At 44.0% G+C, this 12510-nt stretch overlaps 2 protein-coding genes across 3 annotated transcripts; both read left to right on the top strand.

Annotated features, from left to right (window-relative positions):
• Positions 1-1385: 1385 nt before the first annotated feature.
• On the top strand, positions 1386-5809 carry LOC139379067 (RNA-binding protein 4.1-like). Of its 2 annotated transcripts, XM_071121810.1 has the most exons (4): positions 1386-1531; positions 2223-2658; positions 2978-3793; positions 4034-5809. In XM_071121810.1, the coding sequence occupies exons 2-3, from the start codon at positions 2247-2249 to the stop codon at positions 3775-3777; spliced, it is 1212 nt and encodes a 403-aa protein (XP_070977911.1). In that variant the 5' UTR covers positions 1386-1531; positions 2223-2246; the 3' UTR covers positions 3778-3793; positions 4034-5809. The 2 variants fall into 2 exon arrangements, with proteins under 2 accessions (XP_070977911.1, XP_070977912.1); XM_071121811.1 differs by having other exon boundaries at positions 1435-1531; positions 2978-5796.
• Positions 5810-5916: 107 nt separating this feature from the next.
• On the top strand, positions 5917-10110 carry LOC139379066 (RNA-binding protein 4.1-like). Its single transcript, XM_071121809.1, has 4 exons — positions 5917-6100; positions 6826-7250; positions 8120-8966; positions 9221-10110. The coding sequence occupies exons 2-3, from the start codon at positions 6839-6841 to the stop codon at positions 8944-8946; spliced, it is 1239 nt and encodes a 412-aa protein (XP_070977910.1). The 5' UTR covers positions 5917-6100; positions 6826-6838; the 3' UTR covers positions 8947-8966; positions 9221-10110.
• The last annotated feature ends 2400 nt before the right edge of the window (positions 10111-12510 follow it).

Raw genomic sequence — 12510 nt, 5'->3', positions numbered from 1 at the left:
TTTCATCGGACCAGAGGACATTTCTCCAAAAAGTACAATCTTTGTCCCCATGTGCAATTGAAAACCGTTGTCTGGCTTTTTTAATGGCGGTTTTGGAGCAGTGGCTTCTTCCTTGCTGAGCAGGCTTTCAGGGTATGTCGATATAGGACTTGTTTTACTGTGGATATAGATACTTTTGTACCTGTTTCCTTCAGCATCTTTACAAGGTCCTTTGCTGTTGTTCTGGGATGGATTTGCACTTTTCACACCAAAGTACATTCATCTCTAGGAGACCCTTCCTGAGCGGTATGACAGCTGAGTGGTATGACAAGTTCCCATGGTGTTTATTCTTACCTTTAGTTGTTTGGAAATTGCTCCCAAGGGTGAACCAGACTTGTGGAGGTTTACAATTTTTGTCTGAGGTCTTGGCTGATTTCTTTTTGATTTTCCCATGATGTCAAGCAAAGAGGCACTGAGTTTGAAGGTATGGCCTTGAAATACATCCACAGGTACACATCCAAATGATTCAAATTATGTAAATTAGCCTATCAGAAGCTTCTAAAGCCATGATATAATTTTCTGGAATTTTACAAGCTGTTTAAAGGCACAGTCAATTTAGTGTATGTAAACTTCTGACCCACTGGAATTGTGTCAGTGTGAATTATAAGTGAAATAATCTGTCTGTAAACAAATGTTGGAAAAATTATTTGTGTCATGCATAATGTACATGTCCTAACCGACTTGCCAAACCTATAGTTTGTTAGCAAGAAATTTGTGGAGTGGTTGAAAAACGAGTTTTAATGACTCCAACCTAAGTGTATGTAAACTTCCAACTTCAACTGTATTTGAGTGAATGAGACTTGACGTCAGAAGAGTTACAGGGTGTGTTAAGTGGTCCTTTCAGGTTGTTGGCATGAGGTATGACTAAATAGATTTACATTGTGGAGTAGGTGAGTGTTCTTTTTATTTTGTGAGTGTAGCGTTAGATGGTAGGGTATTTGTTTATTTTTTCAAGGGAAGCATAGGAGAGTTGTACTCCAATCTAGTATGTGGCGGTAATGCAATATGTATTGGATGCCAACCGAAGTTAAACATCAAAGAAGAAGAACCTTACTAGAGGCACACAAAGATACCGTTACCATTTCACCATTACTATAAGATAGTTGGCACGTTTTAGCATACATCTAAACCACGCAATTTAAAAAACAACTTTGGCAAAGGGTAAAGTCTACAAAACATAGTCCACAGATATAGTTTTGGCAACAGAAAACTGTATTGTGATCAAATGTTTCATCGATGAGAACATTTGCAGAATATCGGTAAAAATCCATCTCGTCTCATATTCTCACTACCAAATTTAGAAGTGGTTGTGAGTGGAAAAGCCGAGCGGATGCTTGAGATTTATACATCCGGTGAAATATCTGTCTCATTGTTATGTCTTTGGTGCTAAGGTATGTTTGCGGACCGCCATAATTCCACAGAAGAAGAAGGTGAAAAATCATCACGACGCCATTTCAGAAGTCATTCATTGGCGGCTGAATTCATAGTTCAGGTGAGGACATTTCATTTATTGGTGAATTTTATTTAACAAGTTGTTAGTGTTTGGAGTAAGGTATACGTTTGTTTGACCAAAAGTAGGAACGAGTTAGGTACGCTAGCACCATACCGTGCAAACGTTTCTTCCTAAAACTACTGTAGTATCAGCGGTAACGTTAGCATACTAACTAACGCAAATGGCTACCAAACTAACTTAGCTGGCTAGGTTATCAGCACCATTTGAATATCAGTTGGAGGTTTCAGACTATCGCCCAATGTTAGCCAGTTTTCAATCACATGATTTAGCTAAATATATATATTTAAATTGTAGTTAAAACAGTTAGCTTTGAGCATAGCAAGCTAACCAACGTTAGCTGGCTAAAGTGCGGTAAATTCAACTTTAGATGCAACCTCTGAAGCTAGCTGCTAGATGAATATTTATATATAATCTTGATAGCTAGCCATGAATGATTAAATGGCAAGTCATCAATGTTAAACAACTGTTTGCTAGTTGGCCTGGTCAGCTAGCTGCGGAAGTAACGTTAGCTAACTAGCTAATGTTACGTCCGATAACTTGATGACGTATTATTCTCTTGCCGTATTAAAGAACGCTTATAAGTAATAATACGTCTACACGTGGTTCTTTAATTAAATCTAAAAATATTTTAGATATACTTGGTAAACAAACTGCTTGTCTCCCCTTCCAGGAATAACAACATTCTGATTTGAAGATGGTGAAAATCTTCATTGGCAATCTCGCCTCCGGCACCACGCAGGACGAGCTACGCACTCTCTTCTCCGAGTATGGAAAGATCTCTGAGTGTGATATTGTCAAGAACTTTGGCTTTGTGCACATGAAGGACAAAGCCGAAGCGGAGGAGGCCATCAAGAACCTCCACCACTATGAGCTCAACGGGGCTCAGATGAACGTGGAGATGAGCCGTGGCAGACCTAAGTCAACCACCAAGCTGCATGTCAGTAACATCCCAGAGGGTTGCACCAATGAGGAGCTGAAGACCAAGTTTGAGGCTTACGGCCCTGTGGTTGAGGCTGACATAGTGAAGGACTACGCCTTTGTCCACATGGAGTCTGTGGATGATGCCATGGAGGCCATCAGTGGGCTGGACAACACAGCCTTCCAAGGTGAACCCGCAGGCAGAAGAGAGCAGATAGTCTGTGCTTTCCGTAGTTACAGAATACACTTCCTTTTTAGATGGCATAAAGATCGTAACGTGATGCTGAATAGCATTTTGGTTTAATTGTGAGGTCAATTAATAAGTAACGGCAATAAGGTTGAGTCTTTTCCGTGGTTCTTTTATTCGGTTTCAACGTAACAGTGCAGGTGAACCAATTGATGCTAATATATAAGTATTTGCAATAAGAAAATAACTTTAGCCGTTAAGAAGCAGTGGAGCGTGTCAGAAGCCTACCGTCTCATGCGTCTCTTCTCTCTCCTCAAAAGGCAAGCTGATGAGCGTACAACTGTCCACCAGTCGCCTGCGCACGGTCCCGGGAATGGGAGCTCAAACCGGCTGCTATGTCTGTGGGAAACAGGGTCACTGGTCGAAAGACTGCCCTAGCGGCGGTCAGAATGGCGGTAGCTACAGTGACCGCGATGACCGACCCGGGGGTGGCCCAATGAGGGGCCGCGGCAGGGGCTTCCCACGGGGTTTCAGCAGGGGTGGCGGTGGATACCCTAGTGGCTACGGGATGCCCCCGAGGGCTGCGGCATCCGACTACATGGGCGGGCTAGGGTATAGCAGAGCGTCCAGTTACCTGGGGGGGCCTCCCCCTCTGAGCCGTAGGCCTAGCTATGGCTCTGCTCGGGAGTACAGCGCAGATGCCAGGGATCGGTACAGCGGCAGGCTTCCGAGCTCCTATCCTGAGAGGGCATCGGCCTACGAGCGAGACCACTACAGCAGCGTTGACTATTACGAGAAGTACAGAGCACGGCCATACGGCTCAAGCTATTTTGAAGAGCGCCGCCTCGGCTATATCCCACCTCCCCCTCCCCCCTCTTCCTCCCTCTCAAGGCTCTCCTCTAGTATTGACCCGTACGAGCGCCGCCCGCTACCACCACCCTCGACGGCCGCCTCGTACTACTTGCGAGACCACAGCCCGATCAGACGAGTGGCCGTCGCCTCTGACAGCTATGGTTACGAGCGCTCGCGGCTGTCCCCGGTGTCGTCCTCCAGAAGCTCTTCGTATGCCGTCCCGCGGGCCAGGGACCCCTACACCGATCGGGCACGCTATGCTTACTGAGCCACACACTGCCAAGGTGAGCCAACCAACTAGGAATACTAACCCATTCCTGTGGGTGAGTGTGTTCTGGAATGGTGCGTTCCATTTATTGTAAAACAGGTACTTGATGTTACAGTGGGGACTGGGATACTGTAGACTCGTGTTCATCTTTATATTTCTTCAATGAAGAACAAGAACTAAGACCCCACACACAGTGCTTTTTAAACCGGGAGACACCATCCCATTTCTCAAAGCGAATGCTCTGCTCTTTTTCTAGGTGTGTATGAAATGCCGGACTTTTCCTTTGCTACCATTCCTCCTCCCAGCTGCATGGTTCCATCGAGCTGTGCCGCAAACAAACCTTTCGCGACTCGGAATGTGGTGACGCGAGAGTGACGCGGACGGAAATTGGCGTGTGCATCTTCGTGGCACCGGTGCCGGCAGACGAATAATCCTCTCAACTAACCAATCAGTCCACACCACCCCACATTCTTCCTTTATTTTAGTTGTCAGTTACATAGCCTATTTGCTATCGAAAACCACCAGTGTGGCATTTCTACAGTTTGATGTTAATACTAGCTTAATTATACCGGCTTTCAAATCGCTTTGTTAGTTTGTGTGGGTTATGTTTTTTGTGGGGGGATTTTAAACGTGTTTTTTCCTCTCCCCCTTGTGATTTAATATCGTCAAAGCAAATTGGCCTCTGAATTTGCCACATTTTTTATTTGTCGGATTGAGGTGACCGTAGTTAAGAGAAATATTTATCCTTTTTGAGAAATATCTCGTTTTCATTTAATTGGTTTGTTCAACTATTAATTTAAAACTTCATTCCATGTATAGCTCAGTAGTCATTTAACATTTTTTTCCTTATTTAAATTCCCCCCCCCCCCCTCCCCCTGGGAAAGCAATGTAAGAGTAGGCGGGTATGAATATTCCCCAGAACAATCTGTGAAATTCATCCACTGGATTTTAGAACGCTTTCATTTTGTTAAAGGAGGATAGCCTAAGCAGTAGGACAACAGGATATCTTGAGTTAATATCATTGAGATAGAGGACTCATCTTTGCATCTGTGCCATTATAGCATTTGTGGCTGCATGGGTAGCGCCATTGAGACCCCCATTTTGAGGTAGTCAATTCTCTTCGCAATTGGCTGTTCCCTCCTGATGACCTGGTTGGACACGACTCCCAGCGGGGTCACCAGGAGGGATCAACCAATGAAGTTGGAAGTCCCACCCAGTTGTCTAATAAAATGGTGGATGCCCTCTGGTGCTGCCCATGCCAGTACAGCTTTTGGCCACTAGAGGCCTCAATCATTCTTTGGTTAATATCTGCTGTCACAACATTGTCATTATCCCAAGACAACATTCCAGCTTTAGAATTATTTTGGGTGTATTTGCAGGGTTAAAAACAGTATGTGCGTTTCCTAACCAAAAATAAGCAATTGGTTGGTACCCATTGGAACAGTGCATGCTTAATACACTTCCAAGAGTAACTATTTTTGCATGATTAGGATGGTCCAGTCTGAAATTCAGATTTAAGAGGCTTGTTTCAACACTCTAAATATTGTTTCTAACAACCCAAGCTTTAATAATCCAAAATTGTCCTCTATTAATGTAATATTTATTTCTAGACATAAACATGTTGAATACAGTAAATAACATGAGCATAACTGGCATTGCTATCAAATCAAACTTTGTCACGTGCGCCGAATACAACAAGTGTAAGACCTTACGGTGAAATGCTTACTTACATGACATTACCATTGAGATATAATGGGCTCTAGTCTGATCACTTTCTTGGGGTGCCTTAGTCTGCGTTGAGATGGGCAGCCCTATTCTGATACACAAAAAGAGCCGATGTGAAAAGATCTGTGATTGGTCAAAAGACACATTTGTGGAAAAAATATCAGAATTGGGCGTCCTGTCTAAACAGAGCATCTGTCTGCTCAGTTCTTATGGGAATTGTTGTAGTTTGTATATTTCCTACAGTCAAAGCGTGTACGTTTAATGCATTTTATTTTTTAATAAACCAAACTGTATTTTGGTGAGAATCCTATTTGTATTTATCCTCTCTTGAGACATCTGGACTTCTTCCCACATCTATACTTGATAATGTATTGACAATACTTTTCAGATGATACTTATTAAAACCTGATGATGGGTACTAAATCTAAAGTCATTTTCCATTCGGCCAATCAACAGGTCTGATTTTGAAACCCGATCTGGTTTTGCCTTGTGAGGGGCTGGATAGAGATTATGCCGTAGGTAGCAAACGCCGGCAGAGAGGAGCCATTTCAGCCCTTCGGAAACTAGTGGCATCAACCCAGTGAGTCCATCGTGAAAGGTACGAAGGAACATAGAACATGTAATCCAGCTAGCTATCCATTTATTTTATGTTAGGCATTGCCGTTGCAACCAGCACAAATATTAAATGCAACTATGTAAAATCATATGACCGTCATGCAACGCGTTTCGGATCTATTGTTAGCGTAGCATGCTCGTTGTGCATGCAGACACAACTTGCTAGCGTTGCCACAAAAGGCAATTACTAGCTTGTTTGCAGTGGTGTCGCTAGTTCTCAAGCACGTTCCAAACGAGTACACGTGCAAAAATATGCTGGTCGCTGAAATTGTTAATGTTGGTTCGCGAGCTGAATGAATGGGCAATGTTCAGTTAAGCATAACCTCTGTTGCAAAAACAGCATTGTGATTGGTTAATAACTGGTCCTCCTACTTATGACCCAGTGCATCCACTTGCAGTGCATTTTTATTTTATTTAACTAGGCATGTCTGTGAAGAACACATTTGTATTTACATCGACGGCCCTACCTAAGAAACTCATTCGGGGCTGGGATAATATATATATATATATATATATTAGGACAAAACGCATGCCGACGACGATGCATACAGAGAGTCCTAAGACACTAGCGTTATTGATCAAACATTTGGTATTTTAATAGGTTACTCAATATACTTTTAAGTTCATAAGACTCCCTGAGCCAATATTTTTTTTTTATATCAAATTATTTCCTATGTCTAATCCTCTTCCATTGTTCATATGCTAAAGTGGGATCATCACCATGGTGAAAATCTTCATTGGGAACTTGTCTCCAGACACCATGGCAGAGGAGCTGCGCTCCCTCTTCTCCCAGTATGGAAAGGTCTCTGAGTGTGACATCGTCAAGAACTTTGGCTTTGTGCACATGAAGGATAAAGCTGAAGCGGAGGAGGCCATCAAGAACCTCCACCACTATGAGCTCAACGGGGAGCAGATGAACGTGGAGATGAGCCGCGGCAGACCCAAAGCCACCACCAAGCTGCACGTGGGCAATATCAACAGCAGCTGCACCAACCAAGAGATGCGGGCCAAGTTTGAGGAGTACGGCCCTGTGGTGGAGTGTGACATAGTGAAGGACTACGCCTTTGTCCACTTGGAGCGTATGGAGGATGCCATGGAGGCCATCAGTGGGCTGGACAACACAGCCTTCCAAGGTGAACTCACACAGGGCTTGGTTGGTCAGTTGCCGGTGTGGTGTAGGTATCCCCCTGGTAATTAGAATGAGTTCTATTCACTCACAAAACTGGTGGGTAAACTCATGGATAAATGTAAGTGGTGAAAGAGTAAGGGACAGTCAAGCACTGTCTCAAAATACATCCAACACGTTGTCCACATTTCCCCCAACTTCAGGCCATCGTGTGGACTCTAGCTTTGCCTGCATTATTATACCTTTATTTCAACTAGGAACGAAGACCACGGTCTCTGTTACAGCTGGGCCCTACGTATACATGTTTACACATACAGTTTAGGTACAATGATTAAAAAACTACAAGACAAACAAAACGATCACAGATGATACAAAAATTACAAATACAGCAACAGATTTCATTTACACATAGGTTATTCTACTAACAGCACAAGAACTTGCATTCCCTGAAACCGTTACAAGCAACACAAAAATAAAAATGCTCCAATAAATATTTAGAATGAGCAACAGGGGGACAAGAGTCTCACGTTTAAGTTTAGTCTGCAGCCTATTCCATAGGCAAGGAGCGTAACAGGAAAAGGCAGCCATACCCAACTCTGGAAATCACATGGGACTCGAGTGTAATCCATGCTTGAGACCTGGTTTTAGGAATTATAATTCAAATATTGATGAGTGATGATAAATAAGAAGGTAACTTACTCATATGCCTAGAACGTGGAACAATTGTCGGAGTTCACTTTCAGGGGAGTTCCAAGATGAATGTTATGAGGGTGGTGTTCTAATTCATGCCTGGCTTTTATCTGATTCCTTAGAGCATGTGCATAGATGGAACAGTTTGTTGTATCGTGGTAAACTCTTGCGTTTTTCTTTTTTAAGGCAAACTGATGAGCGTGAAGCTTTCGACTAGCCGCCTGCGTACTACGCCGGGAATGGGAGAGAGGACAGGTTGTTATCGGTGCGGGCAGGAAGGCCACTGGTCCAAAGAGTGCCCGCTCGACACTTCGGGCAACTACAGAGAGGGTGCCGAGCCAAGCTCTGACCCTAGGTTCGGCCGTGACTGCGGTTATCACCGGGGCTTGAATTTCGGCGTTCCAGGTTACAGTGGCAGTGATCCAGTTTGCAGTGGAAGTTATTCTCCCGCGCACGGCTTTGGCGGTGTGCCCGGGTATGGCAGGGGCGCAGGCTATGAAAGCACATTGAGTTACGGGCTTCCGCCGGGTTACGGAATGAGCGCCGCCGAACATAGCATGGCACGGGTGTATGCCAGTGAGGCAGCGTACGGAGGCAGCAGCTGGAGCCACGGCGTGGTCCCAGCCTACCCTGTGCGCCGGTCATCGTATGAGGACCGTGATCCGTATGGTGCCGTGGACTTCTACGAGAAGTATCGGGCTCGCCCGTATGGAGCCAGTTATTTCGAAGAGCGCCGGTCTGTTCCTTTGCCCAGCCCACCGTTCCCTTCCTCCTCGGCCATAATGAGGGAGCGCCTGCCTCCCTCTAGCCCCGGCCTATACGAGCGCTGTCCTCTCCCTTCTCCACCAGCCCCCCTCTCCTCATCCTACTCCCGCGACCGGAGCCCATTCCGGCGAATACCTACCGAGGCGTACGAGCGCGCGCGCCTCTCCCCGGTGCCCTCCCTCCCCAGAAGATCGGCTTACGACATCCCGCGGGACCCCTACGCCGAGCGGGCGCGATATGCTTACTAACCTTTCTTCCTCCTGTCCAGGTGAGACCTGATTTAGCTTTCATAGGTTAGCGTGATTAAGTTCCCAGGGAACTAGTATTAATGTAAACACTGGGTGTTTTGATAGTTTATTTCCTAGGTAACGTCCTAGAAAACGTCAGGTTTTCTGTCTTGACGTAGATTGATAAGACTGATGCCCATCAAGCTTGTTGATCAAATAGAAGAGAATGCGTGCCGTAGAACTTAAATGCATCTTGTGGGTGACCATGTTACTATTTGGTATGCTCTTTTTTCAGGTATCGCGACGGTCAACCGAGCACGAGACTATCTTTGTTTCGACGATGTATTTCGGTTATGGCCCGCAATCGTGGGACTGTGAAAGTGCAGACATTTAGCTTCTCTGTTCGGTATCTGTCTCGTGTGTCAACTGATCGCTTAGTAACGTTTTTATTTCCCCACTAAAAGCAGAATGTACATATAGATGTTTTTTTTTTTTTTTTTTACAGAAAGAAGTTGATTTGAATGTGAGTCCTGCACTTATACAAAAAGTAGCACCAGTTGAATCATCCAATGCAGTTGACTCCAGGTAGCAGTTGTATGCATTATTGTGATGAATGCAATCATTTGCTAATTATGTTCTAATTAATTTTAAAACCATCAAAATACATGTGTATTATTTACACATTCATTCACAATACCTATCTAATTCTACTATACACCTGAGGTAGGGGCCGCAATGGACAAATGGACCAAATCCCGCTTTTTGGCTGAATTGCACCTGTATCAAAAAATCATTCACTTCAAATGTTACAGTATTATTCAAATTATGTGTGAATTAAATATTACACTTTGAATAGATTCTTAGTTTTAGAGCCTTTTTTTTTACCCCCCTTTTTCTCCCCAATTTCATGGTATCCAATTGTTAGTAACTACTACAATGTCTCATCGCAACAACTCCCGTATGGGCTCGGGAGAGACGAAGGTCGAAAGTCATGCGTCCTCCGAAACACAACCCAACCAAGCTGCACTGCTTCTTAACACAGCGTCATCCAATCTGGAAGCCAGCCGCACCAATGTGTCGGAGGAAACACCTGGCGACCTTGGTTGCCACAATTTGTCCTGAATGATGATATGAGAAATATTTCTGTCCATCTGTTTCTCAATAAAGGCACTGTCTGAAAAGTTATTGGTCTTTTGATTCATGATTTCTTACCATGTTTTGTCCACCACCCCATTCTTCTTTTGGACGGTAGTAGGTGAGCTTGGAAGGTAGTTGTTTTCCCCCTAGAATGTCAGCAGCAGAATGAACACAACTGCTCACATTTTAGTTTATTGCTCCTCAGTTACTCATACATGATATTGGTAATATTGTCCTGTACACTAGTTAGCACACCTTATAGGTGGTTAATTAAGCAATAAGGCATGAGAGAAGGTGTGGTATATGGCCAATACACCACTGGTAAGGGCTGTTCTTACACACAACGCAACGCGAAGTGACTGGATATAGCCCTTAGCCGTGGTATATTGGCCGTATGCCACTAACCTCAGAGGCGCCTTGAAATCAAATCAAATGTACAGTGCCTTGCGAAAGTATTCGGCCCCCTTGAACTTTGCGACCTTTCGCCACATTTCAGGCTTCAAACATAAAGATATAAAACTATTTTTTTGTGACGAATCAACAAGTGGGACACAATCATGAAGTGGAACATTTAATATCCATTTATTGGATATTTCAAACTTTTTTAACAAATCAAAAACGGAAAAATTGGGCGTGCAAAATTATTCAGCCCCCTTAAGTTAATACTTTGTAGCGCCACCTTTTGCTGCGATTACAGCTGTAAGTCGCTTGGGGTATGTCTCTATCAGTTTTGCACATCGAGAGACTGACATTTTTTCCCCATTCCTCCTTGCAAAACAGCTCGAGCTCAGTGAGGTTGGATGGAGAGCATTTGTGAACAGCAGTTTTCAGTTCTTTCCACAGATTCTCGATTGGATTCAGGTCTGGACTTTGACTTGGCCATTCTAACACCTGGATATGTTTATTTTTGAACCATTCCATTGTAGATTTTGCTTTATGTTTTGGATCATTGTCTTGTTGGAAGACAAATCTCCGTTCCAGTCTCAGGTCTTTTGCGGACTCCATCAGGTTTTCTTCCAGAATGGTCCTGTATTTGGCTCTATCCATCTTCCCATCAATTTTAACCATCTTCCCTGTCCCTGCTGAAGAAAAGCAGGCCCAAACCATGATGCTGCCACCACCATGTTTGACAGTGGGGGTGGTGTGTTCAGCTGTGTTGCTTTTACGCCAAACATAACGTTTTGCATTGTTGCCAAAAAGTTCAATTTTGGTTTCATCTGACCAGAGCACCTTCTTCCACATGTTTGGTGTGTCTCCCAGGTGGCTTGTGGCAAACTTTAAACGACACTTTTTATGGATATCTTTAAGAAATGGCTTTCTTCTTGCCACTCTTCCATAAAGGCCAGATTTGTGCAATATACGACTGATTGTTGTCCTATGGACAGAGTCTCCCACCTCAGCTGTAGATCTCTGCAGTTCATCCAGAGTGATCATGGGCCTCTTGGCTGCATCTCTGATCAGTCTTCTCCTTGTATGAGCTGAAAGTTTAGAGGGACGGCCAGATCTTGGTAGATTTGCAGTGGTCTGATACTCCTTCCATTTCAATATTATCGCTTGCACAGTGCTCCTTGGGATGTTTAAAGCTTGGGAAATCTTTTTGTATCCAAATCCGGCTTTAAACTTCTTCACAACAGTATTTCGGACCTGCCTGGTGTGTTCCTTGTTCTTCATGATGCTCTCTGCGCTTTTAACGGATCTCTGAGACTATCACAGTGCAGGTGCATTTATACGGAGACTTGATTACACACAGGTGGATTGTATTTATCATCATTAGTCATTTAGGTCAACATTGGATCATTCAGAGATCCTCACTGAACTTCTGGAGAGTTTGCTGCACTGAAAGTAAAGGGGCTGAATAATTTTGCACGCCCAATTTTTCAGTTTTTGATTTGTTAAAAAAGTTTGAAATATCCAATAAATGTCGTTCCACTTCATGATTGTGTCCCACTTGTTGTTGATTCTTCACAAAAAAATACAGTTTTATATCTTTATGTTTGAAGCCTGAAATGTGGCAAAAGGTCGCAAAGTTCAAGGGGGCCGAATACTTTCGCAAGGCACTGTATTTAGAAAGCCCTTCGTACATCAGCTGATATCTCAAAGTGCTGTAAAGAACCCCAGCCAAAAACCCCAAACAGCAAGCAATGCAGGTGTAGAAGCACGGTGGCTAGGAAAAACTCCCTAGAAAGGCCAAAACCTAGGAAGAAACCTAGAGAGAACCCAGGCTGTGAGGGGTGGCCAGTCCTCTTCTGGCTGTGCCGAGTGGAGATTATAACAGAACATGGCCAAGATGTTCATAAATTACCAGCATGGTCAAATAATAATAATCACAGTACTTGTCGAAGGTGCAACAAGCCAGCACCTCAGGAGTAAATGTCAGTTGGCTTTTCATAACCGATCATTGAGTATCTCTACCACTCCTGCTGTCTCTAGAGAGTTGAAAACAGCAGG

Source organism: Oncorhynchus clarkii, chromosome 21 (assembly GCF_045791955.1).
Source record: "Oncorhynchus clarkii lewisi isolate Uvic-CL-2024 chromosome 21, UVic_Ocla_1.0, whole genome shotgun sequence".
NCBI lineage: Eukaryota > Metazoa > Chordata > Actinopteri > Salmoniformes > Salmonidae > Oncorhynchus > Oncorhynchus clarkii.
The sequence above is the reverse complement of the archived record's forward strand: the minus strand, read 5'-3'. Positions and strand labels throughout refer to the sequence as shown.

Bases quoted from the DNA above. Each gene is read 5' to 3' on its own strand.
- LOC139379067 (XM_071121810.1), top strand. From the start codon at position 2,247: ATGGTGAAAATCTTCATTGGCAATCTCGCCTCCGGCACCACGCAGGAC. The intron at 2,659-2,977 runs GTGAACCCGCAG...TCTCCTCAAAAG, and splicing joins GGACAACACAGCCTTCCAAG to GCAAGCTGATGAGCGTACAA.
- LOC139379066 (XM_071121809.1), top strand. From the start codon at position 6,839: ATGGTGAAAATCTTCATTGGGAACTTGTCTCCAGACACCATGGCAGAG. The intron at 7,251-8,119 runs GTGAACTCACAC...TTCTTTTTTAAG, and splicing joins GGACAACACAGCCTTCCAAG to GCAAACTGATGAGCGTGAAG.